General features: G+C 41.9%; 1 protein-coding gene across 5 annotated transcripts in view; it reads right to left on the reverse strand.

Annotated features, from left to right (window-relative positions):
- Positions 1 to 1,680: 1,680 nt before the first annotated feature.
- TNPO3 (transportin 3) overlaps positions 1,681 to 25,620 on the reverse strand; it is an 85,989-nt gene continuing 62,049 nt past the window's right edge. For all 5 annotated transcript variants that reach the window (XM_024554953.4, XM_045191081.3, XM_045191082.2 and 2 more), the window contains 8 exons: positions 24,814 to 24,954; positions 22,849 to 22,965; positions 21,883 to 21,977; positions 20,382 to 20,538; positions 16,359 to 16,526; positions 11,815 to 11,927; positions 3,541 to 3,639; positions 1,681 to 1,987 (listed from right to left, as the gene is read on the reverse strand). In XM_024554953.4, coding sequence (XP_024410721.2) covers positions 3,579 to 3,639; positions 11,815 to 11,927; positions 16,359 to 16,526; positions 20,382 to 20,538; positions 21,883 to 21,977; positions 22,849 to 22,965; positions 24,814 to 24,954 — 852 coding nt within the window. In that variant the 3' untranslated portion in view covers positions 1,681 to 1,987; positions 3,541 to 3,578. The remainder of the gene's footprint in view (positions 1,988 to 3,540; positions 3,640 to 11,814; positions 11,928 to 16,358; positions 16,527 to 20,381; positions 20,539 to 21,882; positions 21,978 to 22,848; positions 22,966 to 24,813; positions 24,955 to 25,620) is intronic.

Genomic DNA, 25,620 nt, shown 5'->3' on the forward strand with positions numbered 1-25,620 from the left:
AAAAAATCAACTGGCTGCTGTAAGGACCAGGCTTCAGAGTTTTACTGTTTACCCAGAAAATGAGAGGAATGTCTGGGGTATTGTGCTGATCCCCAGTGATCATCTCATTCCAAACACCGTTTCGCAGTTAAGTTTTTCCCTCCCTTCCAATAATTCCTCTTTATAGAATAAAACTCTAAGTCCCACTGATGTTATGCAAAAAACTTTTGTTTCACGATTTCAAATATCAGATGTAGCTCTGCAGTCAACATTATTAGCTCAAAGCCCAATTACTGTATCACACTGCCTGATCACATTTATATAAAACTCAAGAAAATGCAAACTAATCTACGATGAGAGAGAGATCAGAGGCTACTCGGGTACATAGGAGGATGGGGAGACGCACGAGGAAACTTTGGGGAGTAAATAATAGGTTCACTCTCTTGGTTGTTAATGATTTCATAGGTGTATCCTATGTCAAAGCTTATTAACTGTACACCTTAAATATATGCAGCTTTCTGCATGACAGCTGTACTTCAAAACAGGCTTTGTTTTGCTTTAAACACCAAACACTCGGGGGTTAGAAAACAGTCAATCTACTTGGCGGCCACCGGGGGAAGAGCACACCACATCTCGGGTCAATGTGCCGAGTGACCCGTTCCCTCTTCCACTGAGGCTGCATGCAAAGAGAAATGCAGCATGAGGAGTTCTAAGGCCAACTAGAAGAATAAGAGATGCAGGAAGAGCCACTCCCCTAAACCATGAAGGGTCTGCGGCACTTGAGGACGGGGTGCTGCCTTTCAAACCCAGCCCTAGACTATCATATGACGACTAATTGGTCCAGCTGTACCATTTCAGAACTAGGAGGCTGTGAAAGGAAGTAAAAACAAACACTGATTAAATTTTAAAAATTTATTTTTTTTCTTTTCTTTTTTTTTTTTTTTTTCCCATTGCTGATTCGCTCGAGATGGCTACACCACCAGCCAGAACGGCGCGCTCACACATCATGCCTGTGCAGGGCTGCGACTCCTCTCAACAGTACGATCTGCTTGGGTTTCGCGCTCTCACCTCATCCCCATGAGGTCAAATAATTTCCACATTTTAAAGTAAAATACAGTTTAGCCCTGTAAACACTTCCCACATTCCCACCCTCTTTTGTTCTCTCACGTCTGTGGGTGACACATTAAAAAACTCAAACTAAAACTTAGACCATATGTTCACATCCCACTCACCGCAATCTCGGCCCTCCTCTTCAAGGCTGGCGGCGGCCCCCTGCGGACCGGGAGTGGACTGGGAGACTGCACAGGGTAGTCGGGGCTGGGATGCACATCAATTGTGGCCCTGGCAGGTCCCAGTATCACTGATGTGACCATGATACAAAACAGAAAAGGCTCCTTGTTCACCCCTCCCTGTCCGAACAACTCTAAAGGTGGCAAGAAACAGCTGGGGAGGATGGGAGAAATTTCTACTCACTGTTAAAAGAGAAGGGGAAACGAGAAAGGAGGGAAGATGAGAGAGAGAGAGAGAAAGAGGATGAAACACGATAAAAAATCTTAAGAGGTGATCCTGACCCTCTTCTTCCAACTGCCGCTATTGAATTCATTTGAATTCCCATTTTCCTTGGTTTTTGTCACTGTGTACGCGCACGCATGTTCGCGCTTGTGCGCGTTGTCTGCTACCAGGCGGATGTTTCACTTCTGGTTTCAGTTTAGTTTTCCTTTTTTATTTCCTTAAAATTCTTTTTCCTTTTAGAAACAAGTTCACCAGGAAACCAGCTCCCCTCCCACCACGCCGGACAGGCTGCAGCCATCTTTTTAAAAACTGTGCTGATTTCCCCTCGCACCCCAAACAGGAACTCCTCAGGATGGCCTCAAAGGCTGGAGTCTCTCCCTGTCTGGTGGGACGCCCCGGTGGCGGTGAAGGCCCCTCTGCCACAATGGAGGTTTCTGATTGTGGGACACAGTCTGGTTTTTGTTTTCTTCCCGTCTTCTAATTAAAAAAGACATTCCTGGCAAAAGAGAGAAGACAGTCAACACTTGTGGTCCAGAAGATAGTGAGCGTTTTATAAAATCGGGGCAGGAGTTTCCCTACTGGTTCAGGGACCTCATTCTGACCTCTGTCTTGAGAACTCAGTAACACGAGAAGCTGGACTTTTTACTTGGGATGCTGTACTGGAGCACCGCCTCCGGCTCTGCTGCCCTCGGGCTGCTGCTGAGGGAACGGGGCTGGTTACTGTGGGGGGGCAGGGGCTCTGCCGGTAGGTCTAGGATGTCCACACTGACCAGAAAATCTCCACCCCATTCTACTTAAATATTGGGGTTTCATGTAAGATTTTATTTTAAAAGAAGGCTTTGCCTGTTGCTAAAAAAAAAAAAAGTTTAAAAACCAATGCTTTGGTCTCTCTGTAAAAGGCCAGTACTGTGAAAGTACTGGGTAGAGTGGTTAAAGGTGTTAAGTAGAGGACTCTGGCATCAGAATGTCTGTATTTGAGTTGCGGCCCTATCAATACTGACTGTGACATCAAGCAATTGTTTAATATCTTGCAACCCCAATTTCCTCCTTTGTAAAATGGGAATAATAATAGTAACCAACCCAGGGAAACTGTATGAGGTTATCTTAGTTCATACACGTAAAGCACTTAGAACAGTACCTGATACACAGTAGGGTTCCATGAAACGTTAGCTATTAACATGCACAGCTGTCCACCCAAAGTGTATCATTGTCAGCCTGTACAGACATTGCAAAACCTAAGAGTCCAGGTGATATCACCACTCATTAAGCACCGAAGCACAGAAGTAACTCCCGGTATGGTGAGGCGCTGTGGAGCAGCACCTTCACCTACCACTGCATTTCACCTCTGAAGCCACCAGGGAGAGTGCTGTACATGCACAGAGGGTGACCCCTGGTACAATAAACTCCGCCTGAGACGTCAAAGGGTGGGCCTAGCGGCGTCCAAATCCTGCTACCCAGTCCTTTCCTCAGCTGAGCTTCTTGCTTCGTGCCAGAATCAGGAGACAGGAAGCACATGGAGAAAACTAATGATCAGGAGCTTGACAGAGATGCCAGCTCCTTTCCCGGCCCTCTGCCTCGGTCAAAACCTGGCATTTCAGTGTTCCAATTGTGAAAGTGGTAAGGATACGCATGTCTGCTCATTAATCCGAAAGGTCAGTTTAGGAAAGGGGTACTATCATGGGAAACTTTAGGTCAGCACTTTTTTCACCAAAGTAGCCAGGTTAAAAAATACTTATTTGTTAACCATACACACTTACAATCCTAGAAGTGTCTGTAAGAGGAAGAGGGGGAGGAATTTTTTTGGAGATATTCTGCAACAGTAACTTCCTTATGGGGGAGAAGCGGCATCCCAACAGAAGCTGGCGGTTATCTGGCTGCATTGGCTCAAGGAAATCAGGGCCCTGCATTTCCCGGCTGTCTCGCAGTGTGAAATTGTTAGGTCTTTCCCTGACTCTAGCTATTGTGCTAGTCCCATGATGGGCATCAAAACCTATGTCCACCCCCAGCACCCCTGACAGCCAGAGGAAACCTGGGAAGCGTGTACCTCACCTGGGCGACAGGCACAGCGCAGGACGCAGGAGCAGGAGCTATCGGAACAACCTGGTGAAGTCTCGCAAGGCCCAGCAAACTTGTTTGCATTCCTCAGCACTGCAAGAGAAAAGGGAGGTTGGTCCCTAACCGATGACAAAGACATAATACTCTGAAAAACACCCGCAATCTTGACTCCGCTTCCCATCTTTCTGTAACTCCAGGGGGAATATTAGCTACTGGATATGAGAATAATTATAAGCTGCCTGGTTCTTAGAGAATGGGCTTTGGAGAAAAAGTGCCTAGGTCTGAATCCGGCTCTCCTGTGTCCTTGAGCAAGTCACCAATCTGCCTCACTTTCTTCATCTGTTACCTACCTCATGATGTTCTGAGAATTAAAACAAATCAGTTCACAAATGTAAAGTGCTTAGGATAACAGAGCAGTGAAGAAAATTAGTATTCAAAAATTCTGTCTACAACACTTTAACCAAGACCTTGACATAAATACAAGAAAGCCAGAAACTCCAAAGTAAAAAAAAGCAAGCGTATTCACCTAAAGCCAATTATTTTAATACTATGAGCTGAGCTAACTTAGGTACCCTTGGTTTCCTCATTCTCTTCCAAAGGCAGATTTTGTTTACAAAGCCCAGTCCAGCAACTGAGATTCTATCAGCCATCGATTTTCTAGTTGAACAGGCTGCTCAGGGCTTCCCACAGGAGCAGGAAGCAGGTCCCTAGGCAAAAGCACTACGATGCTGATGTGGTATGAATAGCCCAGTATCACCTGACCCTGGCTTTTCAAAAGGCCTCCTTTGTCCAAACAGCGGAAAAGGAGGAGCTTTTATATGCTCACCTTTCTGTGGCCCTCTGTTTGGTCTGGAAAAACTCAGGGACCACAGCCTACAGCCTAGGGTTCAGTGTGAGAAGAAAGCTCCCTCTCCTCTTCGTAATGATTAAATGCTAACAGTGATCCAAAAGAAAAGGGGACAGGAGAGCTACCCCCTTAGGTGCCCACATCTGGATTTCCTTGACTGTCATAAGGTCTGAAACATCATTAAGTACCTTGATTTAGACTCCAGGACTTGATTCAATGGAATATCCCCCAAACTTTCTTTTAGTTTATCTCCACCCTAAAAATATAATGAGAATGAGGAAGGTGTTCTGGTTTTATCAGAATTCTGCCCTTTGCTCTTGTGAATTGAATATCTTTCAATAAGGGCATTACATTTCTCAGTCTACTTCCAAATCAACAGACTGTAAAGGAGGCAGCTGTAATGAGTGGATGCCCATACCACTTACATTCCCAGTGTCATGGAGGAAGACACTTAACCCAAGAGAAGCTGCTGTGGGGTGTGCTGTTAGAAACTAAGACCACAGGAAACAGTTAAACTAGCTGGAGATTCAAGATTCTTTTACTATCCTGATTCTTACATGTTTTAAATTCTACCCTTCTTTAACCAGAGACCTTGGTTTAATCTGGAAGAGAAATGAGAACTCCGTTCTTAGCCTCTCTTTTGACACATGAGAAAATGCACCGAAATGCAAGGGCAGGAGTGCCGTGTGAGATGGGCTGAAACGAGGGCTCGGTCACAGTGTCGCGGCTCACCTCACTTCCTGCTCCCAACCCTGTCAGCACCTGCATTGGTGTTAGGAGCTTCAGCCAAATGTTTAACTTAAGTGTCCTTGGTGATTAAGCCCAAAGAAATGGATTTTAAAAAACCTTCTAAAAGCTCAAACTATTTTCTGCTTTCTGCATTAGTGTTCTTTATCCATCCATCCATTTATCTATCTAAAGTTGCCACTATTTTTCTAGGTTCTATTTTCTGGCTTCTAGTCACACAATCCCAACCTATCCACAATACCTTTTTTTAAAAAAGATTTTATTTATTTATTTTTAGAGAGAGGGGAGGGGAAGGGAAGGAGATAGAGAGGGAGAGGAACATAAATGTGTGGTTGCCTCTTGCGCAACCTCTATGGGGACCTGGCCCACAACCCAGGCATGTGCCCTGATTGGGAATCGAACCAGCAACCCTTTGGTTTGCAGGCCTGCACTCAATCCACTGAGCCACACCAGCCAGGGCCTGTCCACCATACTGTGATGAGAGTCAGAATATATCCCCAAACAGAGAAATGGGAAATGATGGCAGGATTTCTTCTACTTATACTCAGTAGTGCTTGAAAAGTAAAAATGGCGTTTTAGAATGAAAAATCCAGCTTTCTTCAAGTTGACCAACTAAAAATGCTAAGGAATTAATTAATCGCCAGTGCCATTTGAAAAACAGGCTTGGACTTGCTGAAATGAAACTGAACCAGCTCACCCTCCCTGCTAGCACGGCAAACAAAGCAGCATGTGGAGGCAGGAGTTACAGGACCTTAAAACCAAAAGGGAGACTGAGTCATGCATGGACCAGAAGGTTCAAGGGCAACACACATACTAAAGAAAGAGATTTATTAAGAGGAGGTGAGCAATCTCAAATCCTTTCTCTAGCACCTCAACACCACCTCTTACTTCTGTTCATCTCCGACCATACGTCACGGCCTACCGTGAGAGGAGCTGCAGAACTTGTTCAGCAGTGAGGGATCAAGTAGGCCAGACTGGTAGTGCTCTGTATTTCCCCATATCACAGGGCAAAGATTACAGATATTTTTGTTCACAGCACTCCATTATTAGGCTTCCTCTCCTTGCCCCAAGATTTTAATTAAATTAGGGAATGTCTATAGCTTTTATTTCAGACTCTGTTGTTCTACCTGCCATGTAACAGCCCGAGTGAAGGACTGCGGGCTTGGTGGAGACTTATTCCACAATGAGTGGGTGGCTGGCCTCAAGCTGGCAGGAAACGTGCTCCAGCTAGTTCTGTAAGTACATAATGACATCCTGGCAGGTTCTTTTCCAAGGAGAAAGTTAACATTCACTGATCACCTACTATATGCCAGGTCTCTAGATTTTCACTAGGTGTCTCATAGTAACCCTATAAGACAGGCATTACTAACCCTATTTTACAGATAAATAAGTTCAAAGTAACAGCCAGTAAGTGGCAAGATTCAAACCAACACCCGTGGCTCTAAGCCCAGTCCTCTGTGGGGTTTCCCCAGGCTCCCAGTTGCTCTGCCGAGATCAGAGTCAACAGGATCTTGCCCTTTGACTGACCAACACTAGAGGAACTGAGCAAAACAAAGCAGAGAGAAGCAACTGTTATACCTCCTTCCCCTGAGACAGCTTGTAGGCGGAATACTACTACTGCTGGGAAGATGCACAGTAAAAATAAATAAAATAATTTTCTAAGATTATCCTGGTCAATATATGCCTCCTTAGTAGAGGGGAAACCCCATTTTCTGGCAAAATGTGTCACGAAGGCAGGCAGTCACATGCTATTTTCCAGTCATGCATGTCACCTGATCTGTGGCCAAAAGTCAGTTACTTCTGAGGCATGAAATCAAGCCACTTAGTAAACTACAAAATAGTATTCAAGGGTTTGGGATTTTAACCTCAACAAAATTACTGGATATACTCTGGGAGATGAGAAAGTAAACCATCTTGAAAAATGACATTAAAAAATACTTCAAGTCAAGATGGCCGCATAGGTAAATGCAGTTCTCAAAGCCTCCCATAAGCACATCTGAATTACAAGTAAACTACAGAAACATTCAGAATTGCCTGAAATCCAGCTGAACTGATGTCCTACAACAGAGATTTAAAGAAGCCACACCGAGGCTGCTAGGAAGGGTGCAGACATAGACTGCACTGGTCCCACACCCACGTGTGGCAGATAAAAATTGGAAGTGGTATGTCACCTTCAGAAACTGCTCCCCCACCCCCAAGAACCAAGGGGTCACTTGGTAGGGAGAACCAGGCCTACACCAGTTCTCCCTACCCAGGGTTTCCAGGGCCAGGAGAACTCCCAAAATCTTCTGACTGTAAAATCCAGCAGGGATTGAGGCTGAGAGATAGAGAGGGTTTCTGGAGTCCCAGGCAGTTCCTCTTAAAGGGCCTGTATATGGACTTAATCTGACTCACTCCCTCTGAGCTCCAGCACTGAGGCAGCAGCTTGAAAGGAACGGGGGACATATACAGAGGAACTGAATTATCTGGCATCAGGGTAAGAGATGGGGGGCCAGCTTTCTGCCGGATGAAAGTGCTGGCAGAGGCCATTGTTCCTTTTCTGAGGCCTTTCCCCCTAGAGCCAACAGGTGGGCACCATACGTGAGTCTCCATCAACCTGGCTCACACATTTCATGCCCTGATGATTCCCTGAGACCCCGCTCCTCCCAACTTGCAGGTTCACCCAAGCTATTTCCGGTGGCTTTTCCACAAAATGGCCTCTTTTGCCTTATGCTTCCAACTTTCCTAAAACCTCTCAAATAAGCAGTATCTCACCTCTGTGTACCCCATACCTCTTGCTAAGTGGCCCCAGGCCCAGCACTAGTGGCAGCTAGCCTTGGTTCACAGCTTGGCCTCTCCTGGCACCTCCAAGCCCACCACAAGGAGCAGCCATCTGCAGATCACTCTGGAGCTCATGCTGGGTGGCCCCAGGCAGGGCACTGGTAGTGGGTGACCTTGTACCTCCCATGAGGGCTCAGAGCCAGTGCACCTGGTGGACAGCTTCAGATCACACTGGATTAAAACCCTACCACCTCCACAAGTGACACACTCAAGAGGTGGATTCGGTGAGCACCAAAGCCCCACTGAAGCAAGTCCTGCTCTGTAGAGTCAACTCCTGCACAGCAGCTCCTCTGCCATAGTTGCAGCCAGGCCTCACAGCTGATTGGCTTGGGAGACAATCCATCCCAGTGATGCCAACAGGAATCGAGGCTCAACTACAACAAGACAATGCATATGGCTCACATAGGAGCACACCTGGAACAGCCAGCTCGGGTGACTGGGGAGGCTGCAGAGGTGCCCATTCTACCAAGTCTGGGAGATGCAGCAGTTCTGCCTAACATATAGAAACAAACCTAGGGAAGCAGTTAAAATGTGGAGACAAACAGGTCTCGAAGGAAGAGAAAAAATCTCCAGGGAAAGAACTCAAAGAAATGGAGGCAAGCAAACTACCAAAACAATGGTTATAAGATGCTCAAGGACTTAAGGGAAAACTTCAAGGAACTTAGGGAGAACTTCAACAGCATGAAAAGAAAAAAACCACATAGAAACCATAAAAAAGAACCAGTCAGAAATGAAGGGTACACTAACTGAAATGAAGAAAATTTACAGAAAATCAACAGTAGAGTAGATGAAGCTAAGAATCAAATCAGTGATTTTGAATTTAAGGAAACATCAAACACCTAATCAGAACAGGAAAAAGAAAAAAGAATCCGCCCCCCCTCCAAAATGAGGATAGTGTAAGGAGCCTCTGGAAAAACTTGCATCATGGGGATGCCAGAAGGAGAATAGAAAGAGTGAGAAATTGGAAACCTATTTGAAAAAATAATGACAGAAAACTTCCCTAACTTGGTGAAGGAAACAGACACACAAGTCCAGGAAGCACAGAGAGTTCCAAACAAGATGAACCCAAAGAAACTCACACAAAGACACATCATAATTAAAATGCAAAAGGTTAGACAAAGAGAGAATCTTAAAAGTAGCAAGAGAAAAGCAGTTAGTTACCTACAAGGGAGTTTCCACAAGACTGTCAGCTGATTTCTCAATGGAAACTTTGCAGGCCAGAAGGAAGTGGCAAGAAATATTCAAAGTGATGAAAAGCAAGGACCTACAACCAAGATTACTATACCCATCGAAGTTATCATTCAGAATCAAAGGACATATAAAGAGCTTCCCAGACAAGAAAAAGTTAAAGGAGTTCATTATCAACAAACGAGTATTACATGACATATTAAAGGATCTTCTTTAAGAAGGAAAAAAAAAAGATAAAAAGATAGTAACAATAACATGGCAATAAATACATATCTATCAACAATAGAACCTAAAAAACAAAGTAAGTGAACAAGCAGAACAGAAAAAGGCTCACAGATACAGAGAACATTCTGACGGTTCCCAGATGGGAGGGGAATTGGGGAGAATGGATGAAAAACTTGAAGGGATTAAGAAGTACAAATTGCGTGTTAAAGAATGGTCATGGGGATGTAAAGTACAGAACAGGAAATACAATCAATAATATTCTAATAACTATGACTATGTATGGTGTCAGATGGGTACACATTTATTGGAATGATCACTTAATAAGTTAGTAACATCTGATCACTGGAGTATATACCTGAAACTAATATAATATTCTATGTCAATTGTAATTGAAAAATAAAAAATGATTTTAGAAAATTAAAAAGTAAATGAGAAGAAAAAATGACATTAACAAATCAATTCTCAGAAAAGAAGATTAGCTCTTGTACCATTACCTAAAATTTATCTATTTTTCCCACTTTTAAAAACTGGGTCTGGTTTTAATTATAAAACTATAAAACTCTTAGAAGAAAACAGGGGAAAAGCTTCATGACATTAGATTTCATGGTGATTTCTTGCACATGACACCAAAGCACAGGCAACAGAAAGACAAATAGATGCACAGAAACGAGAACCTGTGCACTACTGGTGGGAATATAAAATGGCTGCTCCGGAAAACAGTATGGAGGTTCCTCCAAACATTAAATAAAACTGCCACATAATGCAGCAATTCCATGTCCAGATATATATCCAAAAGAATTGAAAGCAGGGTCTTGAGATATTTGTATACTCATGTTCACAGCAGCATGTTTCACAATAGTAAGAGGTGGAAGCAATCCAAATATCCATCAGCAGATGAATGAATAAATGAATTGGGGTATGCACATACAATGGAATGTTACTCAGTCTTAAAATATTTTGACACACACTTCAACATGGATGAACCTTGAGGACATTATGCTAAGAGAATCACAAAAGAAGACATCAATACTGTATGACTGCACTTACATGAAGTGTCTTGAGTAGTCAAATTTAAAAAAAACCAAAGTAGAATGATGGTTGCCGGGGCAGAGGGAGCAGAGAATGGGCAGTTTCAGTTTTGCGAGATGGAAAAATGCTAGAGACTCACAACAACGTGAATGTACTTCACGCTACTGAGCAGTACACTTACGGTGGTTAAGATGATAAATTCTGCATGTATTTTATCACAATTAAAAATAAAAAAAATTTAAGTGCAAATTGGGTTGTATGATACTGTTATTTCCCCCCCTTATATCTTATTTTTCTGTGTCATATGCATTTTTCTTTCTTTTTTTAAAAGTGCCTACTTACTAGTAATTACATAACTGTTCTCTCCTGATGGGCAATTGGATTATTTCCATTTTTTCCCACTCTTATCAACCTTGCTGCAACACCCATTCTTGGACTTACAGATCATTCCACAACTGTATGAATATAAGCCACAGTCTATAATTTAGTCAAAATTCTAAAGACTCTAGACACAAAAAGAAATATCAGGGCAGGGCAACACACAAAATCCCATTTAATTTGCTGTCATTAATATTATCAAGGATCATAAAAGTCTCATAATTGATGCAGTGATTTTAATAAAAGTGGTCAAAAGAAGGAAAGACTAGACTTTCCCTATTATCTAGTCGATACTGAAAAAAATGAAACAAACCAAACCAAACCAAACCAAACCTCTACTAATAGCGGTACTGTAACGGAATCAGGCAATACCCGTGGAGCACAGCAATTAGAAAGCTATATAAAATGTTTATTATATTAACAGTAAAATAAAACTATTATGTACACTTAACATTTTAACTGAGCTGTAAGCAAGCAGCTCATAGGCCTAATGAGTCCCAGAGAAATGTTACATTTGGCCTGCACGGAAGTAGGATTTGAGTATCTCGAGGCCTGGCAAAAACCTTCCAGTTTACCGCAGTCTGCATCACTCCCTGTTTTACAACCCATGTCCACCTACTCGGGCACCTGCATTCTTGACCCCTGAACACAAATGAGAATTGAGAAGGCCTTCAAAAAGAACACAGATCTCCTGCAGGGCAGTGTGCTGCTCAGTGCGTTTTTCCTTTGGAAGAAATAATGCTTCCACTTACTCGTTAAGATCTTTTAACAGTTAATGAATAAGTATAATAAAACCGACACACGCATCTACCACATGGTGATCTTTTCCCCGAGGCCGGTTTCCAAGGACGGTCTGTGCAATTCAAGGCTACACGGACACTAAATCGTGAGTGCACAAAAGCACACAAGAAACATACTCCTGGGTAGATCTGTAACTAAGATGGCAATAAGAAACAGAGACACTTTTTTCTATCCACCCCAGCTGCTGTTTATATTCCTTAAAAAAACAAAGAAAACAAAAAGCCGTCACTCACCTGGTGACTTGTTTGTGGAAATCTGTGAGTTGTTTGTGTGTCACTGTGACAGCTCCCACAGTTGTTTCTTTTGGCAAACCTTTCAAGGAGTTCTCTAACCATCGGCAGAAGGTCTGTACCGAGAAGAGGAATACGAGGTTTTAAAGGAGGCAGGGCTTACTCAACTGGGACTCTATAGGTAAATAACACAAACCCACGGGTTTCCCTTAATAGCATTACTTCCTCCAGACTTAGAAGCGAGTAAAAAAAATTTAAAAAGTACTATCTTTAGGCCTTCCAACCCTCTGGGCGTTGGAATCAGCTACATAGGCGTGCCCAGACTTCCCTGCAAAGAGGCAGCAGGCATCCTTTCAGAAAGAGCCTTGTACCTCGGAAGGGAAGTCTCTTCTAGATGAGACTATTGTTCTGTTCCTGTCATTAAACTTATGTAATATTTAAAAAAATTAGATAGCTGCCAGAAGTCTCTTGAGCGTAAAGGTCAAAGGCAACCCAAAGCAAAGGTTCAGGTACCAGAAAGAGCAGGGACAAAAAGTACAGTAAGTAAATGTATCAAAAAAGTATGTATGTAACATGAATCCAGAAATTAAAGGATTTTAAGGTCATCTCTCTCAGCAGAGGTCATATCAGTAAGTTCCTTTGTGTTACCTGCTCAGTTTTTGGATTAGAAAGTTCTTCTGTTGTTCACTCTTGTCGCTATTTAAAAGAATTTACTTACATCCAAAAAAGATCTCTTTCTACCTTTCATATGCACAAAAACTTCTGGCCCTCACACCCTTTCCTTCTTCATCAAACTAAAAATCAAAATTCTAGAGACTTCCTCTGGTTTCTTGTTTTCAGCTAAATTGTTCTTTGAGTCCGCTATAATTTTCCTTCATGTCCTTTTTTTAAAGAAGATTTTATTTTTATTTCTTTTTAGAGAGAGGAAAAGGGAGGGAGCAAGAAGGGGAGAGAAACATTGATGTGCGAGAGAAAGATAGATGGGTTGCCTCTTGCAGGCCTCCAACTGAGGACCTGGCTGGCAAACCAGGTATGTGCCCTGACCAGGAATCGAACTGGAGACCAAACCGGGGACCTGTTGGTTGGCAGGCCAGTATACTCAACCCACTGAGCCATGCCAGTGGGTTTCCTTTCATGTCTTTCTTAAGTAGGATGCATACTTTGGTTACAGTTTTCAGCTAACTTTTTTACAATATATGTTTTCCCATTATGTTAATTTATGATAACAGACCAGAACAAAAGTAAATATTCTACTAGGAATACTTAAAAAATACTGCATGCAGCGCACTCTCCCTCCTGGGAAGACGCGTGTGCCTTTACCCTCACCCTATCTCCTCCCCTAGGCGTGTTCCCTTTACCTTTTGTCTCTAAGCTCCAAAGGCCCTTCTGTTGCCTCTGTAACTTGTTTCCTGGAGCCCAATTCTTCTACAGGTCATTTCTTTTACTTCTGTGACTTTCTAAATAAACTTTCTCTTAAAGTTTGAGTCTTGGCTCTGAATCCCTTGTCAGTCAGAACTCAAGCACAGAGGTTGCTAAACTGAGGTCTGGTCTGACTCTTCCAGTCTAACACTTGGTGCTGTTTTCTCTGCCAACAGTGTTATCATCAGTAAGGATGTGATGAGACCATTAGAATCTGTGCCATTGGACTGGATTATACAGGAAACTCAAACTATTTGCAGGAAGTTCGTGATAGGACTCCTATCAACTGGAGTTGACAAACCAAGAACAAATAAGTTTTACAATCTTCCTTGGACCCCCGCTGGTGACCAGATGTCTGTGGCCCACAATCCCCTCTTGGCCCTTCCACTTCTCCTTCACTTGACATCCAAGAAGGCTGAACTCTGTACTTTCTTAAGATGGATTTGAGACACCTCTAAGTCTCCCATCTTCTTGGTTGACAGCTTCTCCATCAACAAACCTTTCCTTACTCAAGAAAAAAAAAAATACTGCAAAATTTTCCAAATGTATCCCTCAAGGAAGAAAACACTGTACTCAAACGAAAAAAAGACAAGCAGGGGCAAAAGATTCAGGAAGAATCCTTAACTGACAAAGTTTCGGTATCTAAAAACCGCTCAAAAGTTAACTATACTATCCCCCCCCGCCAACAAAAATATTAAGAAACTAAATTTGGCCCTGGCTGGTGTGGCTCAGTGGACTGAGCACCAGCCTGTGAATCAAAGGGTTGCCTGTTCAATTCCCAGTCAGGGCACATGCCTGGATTGCAAGCCAAGTTGTGCTCCTACTAGGGGGCACGTGAGAGGCAACCACACATTGATATTTCTCCCTCTTTCTCTTCCCCTTCCCCTCTCTCTAAATAAATAAAAAATTTTTAAAAAACCTAAAAAGCAAAAATTAATTAGCTAGCATATAATGAGCCCTGGCAGCCTTTTAGTAAAGGAAATCTGAGGAATTAGGTTGAAAATACTGAACTAATTTGTCACAGGTGGCTATCCAACAAAGAAAGGGGGAGAAAAGGAAAGAGCTTTAACAGTTCACTCAAGTCAAGAGACAAATCTGGTGCGTCATCGTCTATTGAAAATTTTGTGAACTTTGAAAACTGCATGATTAAGAAAGTACAAGAACGTAAATTTTCCTTGGACTTGAATCTAGTTGGTTTCAATCAGTTTATTTATAGGGTATAGACCACCCAAATTTATGTATGAGTTCCTTTAAAAAAATTCAGTTGTAGTTGATGTTTATAGAAAACCATCAATTTATTCTTTTTAAAAATTTATTTATTTTAGAGAGGATCAGAGAGGGAGAAAAAGAAGGAGAGAAACATCGATTGGTTGCCTCTCCCACGCCCACAACCAGGAACTGGTCTGCATACCCAGGTACATGCCCTGACTGGGAATCAAACAGGAGACCTTTTGGTTCACAGGCCGGTGGGTGCTCAATCCATCGAGCCACACTGGTCAGGGTAAAAACCATCCCTTTAAATTGCTTGACAATGCACGGGTCTGCAGTAAACTGTTAAGAGCACATGGCTACCTGGTATCTGTTCCTGTCCAAACCTGCTGTTCTCATTTTCTTCTTCTGTTAGCATTGAACTGTTTACAAATCAAGAATGTTTTTTGCAAAATCAAATTTATATAATGTCTTTTGTTACCTGGGAACCAAGTACATTTGTAAAAAAGTGAAAAAGTATGGAAATTTTATTTCTCATGTCAAGGACTTTTGGATTAAAGTTGTTGGTGCCCAGGCTCATGGAGTACTTTCTTTCAGAAAACATGGAAGCCCTCCTGTATTAGGCGAAAGAGAGCACACGTACTGAACAACCAGCAATAGGAACTGTTGTACAACTTACTTATTTATAAGCACCTGAGCCGCAGAGCTATATGGAAGAACCGCAGAGCTATTTGATAAAACCAGTCACAAAGGAGCCTCACAGAGTTTGATATGTAAGAATTAAAGTACATGTGGCTGTTTCTAAAGTATAAACCTAACAAAAATGTAAGAACTCTATTAGGCATCCACCCTACATTTGATTGGTTTTTGTTTGAGCCAAAGGTCAAGTAAAAGCATATGCCACTAAGACAATCACTGAATTTTGGCGATGAACACACCACAGAAGACACTGATCCCTGAATTCTGGAGATGAACACACCAGACCAGGCAGAGATCCTGGCTCAGTCATATTAGAGTCCAATAGTAAAAGTGCACTATCTTTCGTGGACCTGCTGAAATTGAGGCTAAGAACTGCCATCAATGATACATAGCAGGACATAATGTTAAAATATACATGGACTTCAAAACTGTGAGATACTCGTATATCTGGATTTTCCTCTTCTGGAAGACAGCTCACTTTAACTAGATCCAACTGGGCACTTTTTGCAACTGTTTTTATATTAACATTAAAAATTATAAATCCTATTTTAAAAATAACTAATAAGCTGTTATACTTTATGACTTTGCTCAAAACTTTCATGCAGCATACACAATGTGATTTATGATCACGTGGGCCCAGTACTAAAATCTTTTGGACATTACTGGATAGTGTAAAAAAGATTTCCATGCTCAGGTGATAAAGAACTTGGCTGAAGAATAGAGACAGACTGATTTGACAGGAAGCAAATAAATCTAACGGGGAAAGAAATCCAAGTATATATTGTGGGCTAGTTTTATATCTATATGCCTCCAAATGCTCTGACTAGATTTATTACCAGGGAACCATACACTATTATCTGAGGAGCACGACGTGAATTAACACTTCCTGAATAACCTGTAATACTATATATGAGTGGTTTTTGGGCATTTCCCACAAGCGAACCAATTTCTCATTGGATGGCCACAGAGCTGAAGTCAATGCTTAGTATTCACTTCTGGTAATATGCAAGCCCTACGACAGTGACCAATACAGGCTTTCGAGAACCCAGTGATGAATTAATGGCCTCATATAGGCCCTTCCATGTAACAACTAAATTTAGCAATATGCCTAAATTAGGTTTCATGAACATACAACAGGGCTGGTTTCAAAGTCATAGTTGGCTGCAGGAAACCGGAGTTTGGGACCGGGAGAAATGGGTTCCTATTGAAAACAATCTTACCGGTCTATCAACCTGCATGATCTCCCAGAGCACTTCGGCCACATCCGGCAGGGTGTATGGGGGGAGACAAAAGCAGCACGTGTGGAGCAGCTGGCTTACAAGCTGCTGTCCAAGCTGGTTCATCACCTGTCCAATCAGTTCTTTCCGTAATTCAAAGTCGTCTTCGTGCTGTAAGAAGACAGAAGCAATGGATAAGTTCTAATTTCAGCATTCCAGATAACAAGTGCTCTTTTGTCCTTTAATTTAGTACAGTGCTTTTTAACTGGTGTGCTGCAAGAATTTTTAAAACACTCAATACCTGACTATTTAGTCAGGGGCAATGACCTCTTTTCCCTTGGATTGTCAAATAAAAAATGCGGACTTCCAGGCAAGATGGAGGTGTAGGTAAACGCAGCTCGCCTCCTCGCACAACCACAGAAAGTTACAGCTAAACTACAGAACAAATATCACTCAGAACTGTCAGGAAATCGAGCTGTATGGAAGTCCAACAACTAAGAAATTAAAGAAGCCACATTCATCCAGATGGGTAGGTGGGACGGAGGGCTGGAGATAACAGAGATGCAGAACTGGGGAACCAGCTGGTCCCACACCCACGTGGCGGATGTAAAATGAAGGGATATCTTGGCAGCCTCATACCAGACCACCCAGCCCAGCGCAGTGCCAGAAAGATAAGTCCCCATAAATTGTGGCTGTAAAAACCAATGGGGGTTCAATCAGAGGAAGAAACTATGAATTCTCAGTACTCTCCTCTTAAAGGGCCTCATATAGCACACGGACTTACATGGACTCACTTCCTCTGGGCTCCAGCACCCAGGCAGCACCTTGAAGGGAATCAGTGGCATACAGGGAGGAACTGAAGGTCTGGCATCCAGGTAAGAGCTGAGGGACAGCCTCCTCCCAGACAGAACTATAGACAGTGGCCCTTGTACCTTTTCTGAGCCCTCCCACACAGAGAGCCACAGTGTGGAGGCACGTATCTGAATCTCCACCAACCTGGCTCACATGGAAATCCTCACCCTGCCGATTACCTAAGGGTCCACCCCATCCAACTTGCAGGTCCACCCAAGCAACCCTCCCACTCTGGTAACAGTGGCTTTTCCATAGGAAGGGCTGGGCTAGGTGCAGGCTTCAGACTTTCCTAAATCCACTCACACAAGCAACACATGAGTCCATCCCTGTACCTCTCACTGAGTGGTCCCAGGCCCCACACTAGCAGCAGCCACCCACAGATGACTTCACAGCTCATGCCAAGGGACCCCAGACAGAACACAGGTGAAGGCTGATCTTGGCCTGCACCACCTGGGAAACCCCAGAGCCTGCACACCCAGTAGTCAGTTACAGACCACCTCAGAGCACCACCCAACCACCTCCACAAGCAACGGAGGCAGGTAGTTGCTGGCCAAGGGTCACAGCCAGTCCTACCAGCTGTCTGGACTGGGTAAATCTCTCCCATCGACCTGCTGACAGCAATCAAGATTCATCTACAAGAGGAGGGTGTCCTCAGGTCACATGGAGGGCACACCTCGAGTACCCAGCCTGGGTGATAGAGGAGGCTGTGCCACTGGACCCTAAAGGGTCCTACTACTTTATACTTTAGGCCATGCTACCAAGACATGGAGTTAAAGCAGCTCCTCCTGACACACAGAAACAAACATAGGAAGGCTGCCAAAATGAGGGGAAACATGGCCCAAAAGAAAGAACAGAACAAAACTCCAGAAAAAAAGAACTAAACGAAATGGAGATAAGCAATCTATCAGATGCAGAGTTCAAAAAACTGGTTATAAGGATGCTTGAGGAACTCAGTGGGTACTTGAACAGCATAAAAAAGACCCAGGCAGAAATGAAGGATATACTAATTGAAATAAAGAGCAATTGACTGGGAATCAACAGCAGAGTAGATGAAGCCAAGAATCGAATCAATAATTTGGCACATAAGGGAAAAAAAGAACATTAGGAAGACATCCAATCAGTACAGCAAGAAGAAAAGGGAATTCAAAAAATTGAGGATAGTGTAAGGAGCCTCTGGGACAACTTCAAACATTCCATATTCACAACATAGGGGTGACAGACAAAGAGAAAAAGCAAGAAATTGAAAACCTATTTGAAAAAAATAATAAAAGAAAACCTCCTTAATTTGATGAAGGAAATAGACATACAAGTCCAGGAAGCACAAAGTCCCAAACAAGATGGATGCAGAGAGGACCACACCAAAACACATCATAATTAAAATGCCAAAGGTTATAGATAAAGAGAGAATCTTAAAAGAGGCAAGAGAAAAGCAGGCAGTCACCTACAAAGGTGTTCCCATAAGACTGCAGGCTGATTTCTCAAAAGAAACTCTGCGGGCCAGAAGGGACTGGCAAGAAGTATTCAAAGTGAAAAGCAAGGACCTACAACCTAGACTGCTATAACCAGCAAAGCTTCCTTTAGAATCAAAGGGCAGATACAGTGCTTCCCAGGTAAGGTAAAGCCAAAGGATTTCATCATCACCACACCATTATTATATGAAATGTTACAGGGACTTAGGAAAAAGAAGATCAAAAGTATGGACATTAAAAATGGCAATAAATACGTAACTATCAACAATCGAAGCTAAAAAACAAACTAAGCAAATAAGCAGAACGGAAACAGAATCATAGATATGGACAACATTGGGACGATGGCCAGCTGGGAGGGGCATCTGGGGGAATGGGGAAAAAGGTGAAGGGATTAAGAACTACAATTTGGTAGGTACAGAATAGGCAGGGGGATTTTAAGAACAGTATAGGAAATGAGTTGCCAAAGGACTAATATGCATAACCCATGGACATAAATAAAGCATGGGGGGGGATTGCTGGAGGGAGTGGGGAGTACTGGGTAGAAGAGGTTAAAAGGAGAAAAATGGGGACAACTGTGATAGCATAATCAATAAAAAAAAAATTGACAACAGCCAATATAATAATAGCCATCCAGTGTGAACAAATCAAAATTATACTTACTTTTTTTTGTCATACTGGCAAAATATATATATATTTTGTGTGTGTGCCACAAAATTTTAGTAATTAGTTTATATGTGCTATGAAATGAAAAAGGTTGAAAATCTCTGATCTAGCAATTTCTCTCTCCAGGGGAAGAAAGTACATATATTATACAGCAGGTAGATTCACAAAGTATACTAAATATTTTGTCATCAGGAAGAAAATGATTGAGTTTAGTATCAACGAAATGAGCATGGGTTTCAGCTGAGATTCTCTCTTAGATTTTTCATGAATAGAAGGCAGAAGAGACACAATGGTTAAAGACTAAGGGTAGCAGCCTGGCTGGTGTGGCTCAGTTGGCTGGGTGTTGTCCTGCATATTGAAAGGTCAGGTGCAGGTTTAATTCCCCATCAGGGCACATGCCAGGGCTGTAGGTTCGGTTCCCAGTAGGGACAAGCACAAGAGGCAACCGATCGATGTTTCTCTCCCTCTCTCTCGTCCTCCCTTCCCCTCTCTCTAGAATATAAGAAAAAAGTATTTTTTTAAATAAAAAAAAAGATTAAGTAGCAATTTTTAAAATCTTTTTTCTGTGAAAAATAACAAAGTATGCTTATTTCCTTTTTAAAACCAACTGAAATAAGAATTGAAGACTTCTATCAGATAATTTTTGTATCAAAAAATATTTTCTTTCTTCTTATAGTGTTTGAATACAAATATATTGCTAATATCTTGAAAAAATAACTTAAAAAAAAAAACTGCCTTTCACTTCTGCCTTTAACTTACAGTTTGCTTCTTTTTCTCTCCCCTTTTACTACCAGACTTCTCAGTAATGATCAGCGTATGCACATACTCGCTTTCTTCTTCCCTGCTGTCCCTTCCCTTCAATTCTACTCTACATCTAGCCAAATCTACTGTGTGTGAACCACTTTAGGTTAGTGACTGGTCTACTATGGTATAGGCCTAACCAATACAGATCAAATAAGGAGGCAGAAACAGCCAAGGACATGAGGAAGTGATCTGAAGAGAGAATGAGCTGCAAAGCAGAAAAGGTGCAGTTTATACTTACATCGTTGGCTACTCCTGTATGGATAAGGTCCCGCAGGAACCTCATGACACTACAGTTGGCGTCCCGGTGGTCCAGGGTAGTGGAGGCAATGGCCCACTGTAAGATAGGGATAACTACCTGGCTCCTAAGCAAGGTAACCGGGCTACGCTGAATAAACCTGGATGGAAAGACAAGCTAGGTGTAAATGAAGGAAAAGGCTATAAAAAGCAGCCACGGTAAAAGGCACAACTAGGGAGAAAGTAGAAAAGATCAGCGGTTGCTAGGGTTTGGGGGGAGGAAGAGATCAACGGGTGGAGCACAGGGGATTTTCAGGGTGGTGAAACTATTCTGCACATTCTGTAATGACAGCTACATGTTATCATACGTTTGTCCAAACCCACAGAAGGGACACCACCAGGAATAAAACCTAATGTACACTACAGACTTGGGGTGATAATGTGTCCATGTAGGCCCATCAGTTCTTAACAAATAAACCGCTCTGGTGAGGGGTGCTGACAGAGAGGAAGGTGGTGGGTGTGGGGGAAGCAGGAGGTATACAGAAACTCTATTACTTTCCACTCAGTTTTTCACAAGGTTTCTCAGATCATTAATGTACATGGAGAATCTCTAAGAAAAAGACACAACATTTTTCCGAACATTTCACCAGGTAACCATCTGTACTAAGAACATTTATAGGGATTAGTTTTCAAGGAACACATCTTGGGAAAACAGAGGTTGACAACTCACCCATGCCATATGGGGAAAAAAAAGATTTTCTAACTTCTCCAAAAACTAACAAAAAGTGTTCAATTTTGAGATGAAATAGTCAAGTCAATACTACTTTACATTTGTAAATGATAAAATATATTACATGTATAATTATATATATTTAATAATGTTTTTAAAAATATATATATTTAATAATGGGTTTTTTTAACGTTTTTATGTTCACTACCTGGTTTGATTCAAATTCCTTAGCTAGGAACTAAGAAGGAATCAAAGGTTTGGCAATAATGTCAGCGTACTGATAAAAGGAATTTAAGTACTAGGTAAGGTAGCAGGCTAGGGGCAGAGCTGGGAAGTATAGCACCAGATAACTTCTAAGGCACCTTTTAATCCTAAATTTTTTTCCCCTGAGATGTAATTATACCTAAAGGATGCTAGGCTACTCAAGGAAAAAGGTGGAACATGACATCAGAGCAGCGTACAAAGTTAAAACTACAGGGCATTTTAGCGATTACCTACTCAAATGTTTTTACCAAGTTCATTTTTATTGTCACGTGCGTGTTTCCTTCTTCATGACAGGAACTGAGCTGCTTTTCCCTGTTCCCATCCAATTTCTCCTCCTCCTCACTCCTGAGCATATTCTGGCTCAAAATTTAACTCTGGGTTATGAATCATTGATCTATGTCCTCCACCCACCTCATGCCACACAGAAGAAAACAGTCAAGTGTAAGGTGACAAGACTAAGAAGTGATTGGACGAACAATAAAAGGAAGGGTTGCTCTTTGGAAGAACTGACCTGGTGGCTAGTCTGAACAGGTCATCCACGGTGTCAGGGTGATTCTGGAGCCCATTCTGCTGCTCCAGGAGCTGAAAGGTGGGGAAGCACAGAGCCTAAAAACAGAGGTGATATTAAACAAATGCTTGTATATAAATGCCACAGCATTCAGACTTGCTAAGTATCACAACATATACACAGGAACAAAGAGGGGAAGCAGAAACAAGAAAAGATTTGACAAGAATAAGATCAAGAAAAGGAAGACAGAAATCTTTCTCAATTGACATTAACAGTTTTCACATATGAGATCCACACGTCAGAAAGGGTTGAAGGTATCGATTTTAGTTGATGAAAGTGGATAGATGTCATTTCAAAGCTTTAGAAGTTTCTGAGAGTAAAGGCTGTGCTTATGTCCTAGATGTGGTCAGCCTACTAGGGGAAAGATGAAGTTTTAATAATAATAATAATAATATATGAAGTAATAAAAGAAGTTCTAAAAGGGAAAAGACATCTGGGGAAAAGGAACATCATAATTTAACTACCTAATATATTCCCCCTCACCCCGCCGTGACTAGGAGGGGAAAGGCAGTGTATCAGGAGGCTTTTCCGATGCCTGCTATTTACCCTAAGACCATCCCTGCTAAGTAAACTAGTTCACTGGCTGTTCCAGGCAAGAATTTAAAAATACAACCATGACTGAGCTTAGAGATCCTTTATTTTAACTCTATCTGCCCACTTCCCCACCCTGAAAATCCCTCTTTCTAGAGAGCATCAATTAAGGAGTAATGATCATAACATTTATGTGGTCAATCTCTTTCTCCCAAGCAGGCTTGTCCAGAGGAAGTTTCTACTTCCCTATTAGGAAATCAACATGCCTGGGGTAGAAAGATAAAGCAGCAACAGAAATAGACACACGGTAAGGAGCACACTGCTAGGCCTTTAGGCCCTCCAAGTCCAACACATCTACACTCCCCAAAAGAAGACTACCTGGAGCATGTCTAGTAATCCCTGCCGACAGCCCTCTTCCATGCCATACTCATCCACGAGGATACTGCCAAGGTACAGGAAACAGGAATGCTGATGTATGTGGTACACATTCACCATCTGCCAAGGGAAGCAGCAGTTAGTTCAACTCTTTACCCCTCAATAAGCATCAACTTAGAAAGCTGTCTAGAGGAAGAAACTTAGAGACAGACTGGTCTCTTCTCTTTCAGACAAGAGAAAAGTGTGTTGTCGACACTTTTAAAAACAGGGCTCAATTCCTCAATAATTTTCAAATACTCTATTTAGACTTATTTCAAGCCTCTGACCCAAAATAATTATCTTCCCAAAATAATGTTGTAAGAGAGTTGTATAATATTTCAAGCTGGCAGCCATTAAAGAACTATTTTACCCAAGGCTTGTGTAATATTTATAAAACCATAGTATAGTATACTCAGATTTTCTACAATCTAATGGTTGCTCTCATTTTTAAATTACTACAGCCACGGCAGGCACCGCAATACCAATTGACCTCATCTTGGAGACTGTAAAAGTATTGTTTTAATTCTGAGTTGCTCCTAAAACCCTGCATTTGATCTTTTAAGTAAAAAAAAAAAAAGAAAGAAAGAAAGAAAGAAAGAAAGTGTTTCCAATCAAGGTATCAGTCTCAAAAGAAAATAGATTTTTAACATAATGTACACATTTAAATTAAATGACTTGTTTGGACTTTTACCTACTATCCTCCAAAAATTAAGAGGCATCTAGACACTCATCTATTTAAAATGCCATCATGCTCTTACCAATAGTCACCAGAGGAAACCTCTGAAAATGCTTCGCTCTTCATTTGACCCAGAAAACCCCACAAAATCATGCAAATCAAGAGGCTCAAATCTTCGTTAAGACTTCAAGAACACTTGTGAAACTGCCCAGGCCATCAAGGGTATATATGTCCAAAAAGCCACCAAGTACCTGAAGGATGTCCCTTTGAAGAAGCCATGCGTGCCATTCCGTCATTACAATGGTGGACTTGGTAGGTGTGACCAGGCCAAACAGTGAGTCAGGACACAGGTTCAGTGCCCAAAAAGAGTGCTCAATTTTTGCTGTACGTGCTTAAAAATGCAGAGAATAACTCTGAACTTAAGGGGTTAGATCTAGATTCTCTGGTCACTGAGCTCACCCAGGTGAACAAGCTCCCAAGCCACAGCACAGAACTTACACAGCTCATGGGCGGGTTAGCCTGCACACGGGCTCTCCCTGCCACACTGAGATGCGTATGATTCTAACTGCGAAAGAGCAGGTTGTTCCTAAACCAGAAGAAGTTGCACAGAAGAGAAAGCTACCCAAGAAGAAACTGAAGAAATAAAAGCTTATGGCCTGGGAGTAAATTCAGCATAAAATAAATGCTAATAAAAGAAAAAAAAAAGATACGCCATCACAACACACACATGCATTGATCTTATATAAAGTCGACTCTATAAACTTAGTGGGGGCTGAAGGACAGAGTAACTGACTCTATCAGCATAATGGCATGAGCATGAGATGAGAACTATGAATCTCAGTGTTGTATCCTTAAAAAAATATATATATATGCTCTACTTAGTGAATAACGACTTAAGTCAGGCATTGACAAACTTTTTCTTAAAGGACCAGATAGTAAATATTTTGGGCTTTGCCGGTCATACAATCTTCTGACTAGTCAACTTTACCAGTGTAGCACAAAAATGGCCAAAAGATAATACTTAAATAAATAAGCATGGCAATCATTCAGTAAAACCTTACGAACTATAGATCCATTGGTTCTATTTATTCATGGGACTTAATTTTTGTCACATGGACTTACTTTAATTTTTTCAGAATTTTATTTTTTAAATGTATTTTATTATATTATAATTATTATTATTTTATTATTATTATAAGGCTCCTATTTCAGACTCTGCACACTTTGCATTCTCCCTCTCACGGGGAACTTACCTGTGTGACTAGTGGCTGCAGCAGGGCTGCAGATCCTTTGCCTACACAGCGAACGGCGAAGCGGAGGCATCTGCAACAACGCTCTACAATCCGATTATCAGCTCGGTGCTTATTTAGAGTCTCAGATAAAACTGGCCATATCTGAGTTAAAAGTGAAAGAGCACAAGAAAGAAAATAATGAACTAAAAGCTGAAAAATAAAATGTTCGCAAGTTGGTAACATCTGATTTGGCTTTCAAGTTACTTGGTAAAGCTTTCTTTATAGGAACACACATGGCCTGATTCTACCAGTGGGTGTGTGTATAAGTGCAGAGAATTAAAACACTATCCGTCACTAAACCACAACCACTTCTTAAGAGAAACACAATGACTCTTTAGAACTGCAAGGGGAGCATGTCTACCTTCACTAAAAACAAAGACATTTTCCTAAACTTTGAACTTCCTGATTTAGGATGGAAAGAATTAGTATGAATTATAGAGAAAAAATGTTTAAAGGCAGTTTCAAGAAGATGGAAGACCTTGAACAAAAGGACTAGAGTAAAGGAAATAGCATTATTTGATACCACTGAACACTTAAGAATATTTGCCCCTTGCCCTGTAGTCTGAAAATCACTTCTCCCCTCCAAGTGACTAACGAGGCCTGACCCTGCTTAGCTTCCGAGATCAGATGAGACTGGGTGTGCTCAGGGTGGTGTGGCTGTAGACTGACCAGGACACCTCAAACATGCATTTTGATCCTCACATTACTCTTAGTGAAAAAATCATAAGGGAAGTATGTTATCAATGGGAAACTAAAGGCAGGAAGGTT

This window comes from Desmodus rotundus, chromosome 6, assembly GCF_022682495.2.
Source record: "Desmodus rotundus isolate HL8 chromosome 6, HLdesRot8A.1, whole genome shotgun sequence".
Classification (NCBI taxonomy): domain Eukaryota; kingdom Metazoa; phylum Chordata; class Mammalia; order Chiroptera; family Phyllostomidae; genus Desmodus; species Desmodus rotundus.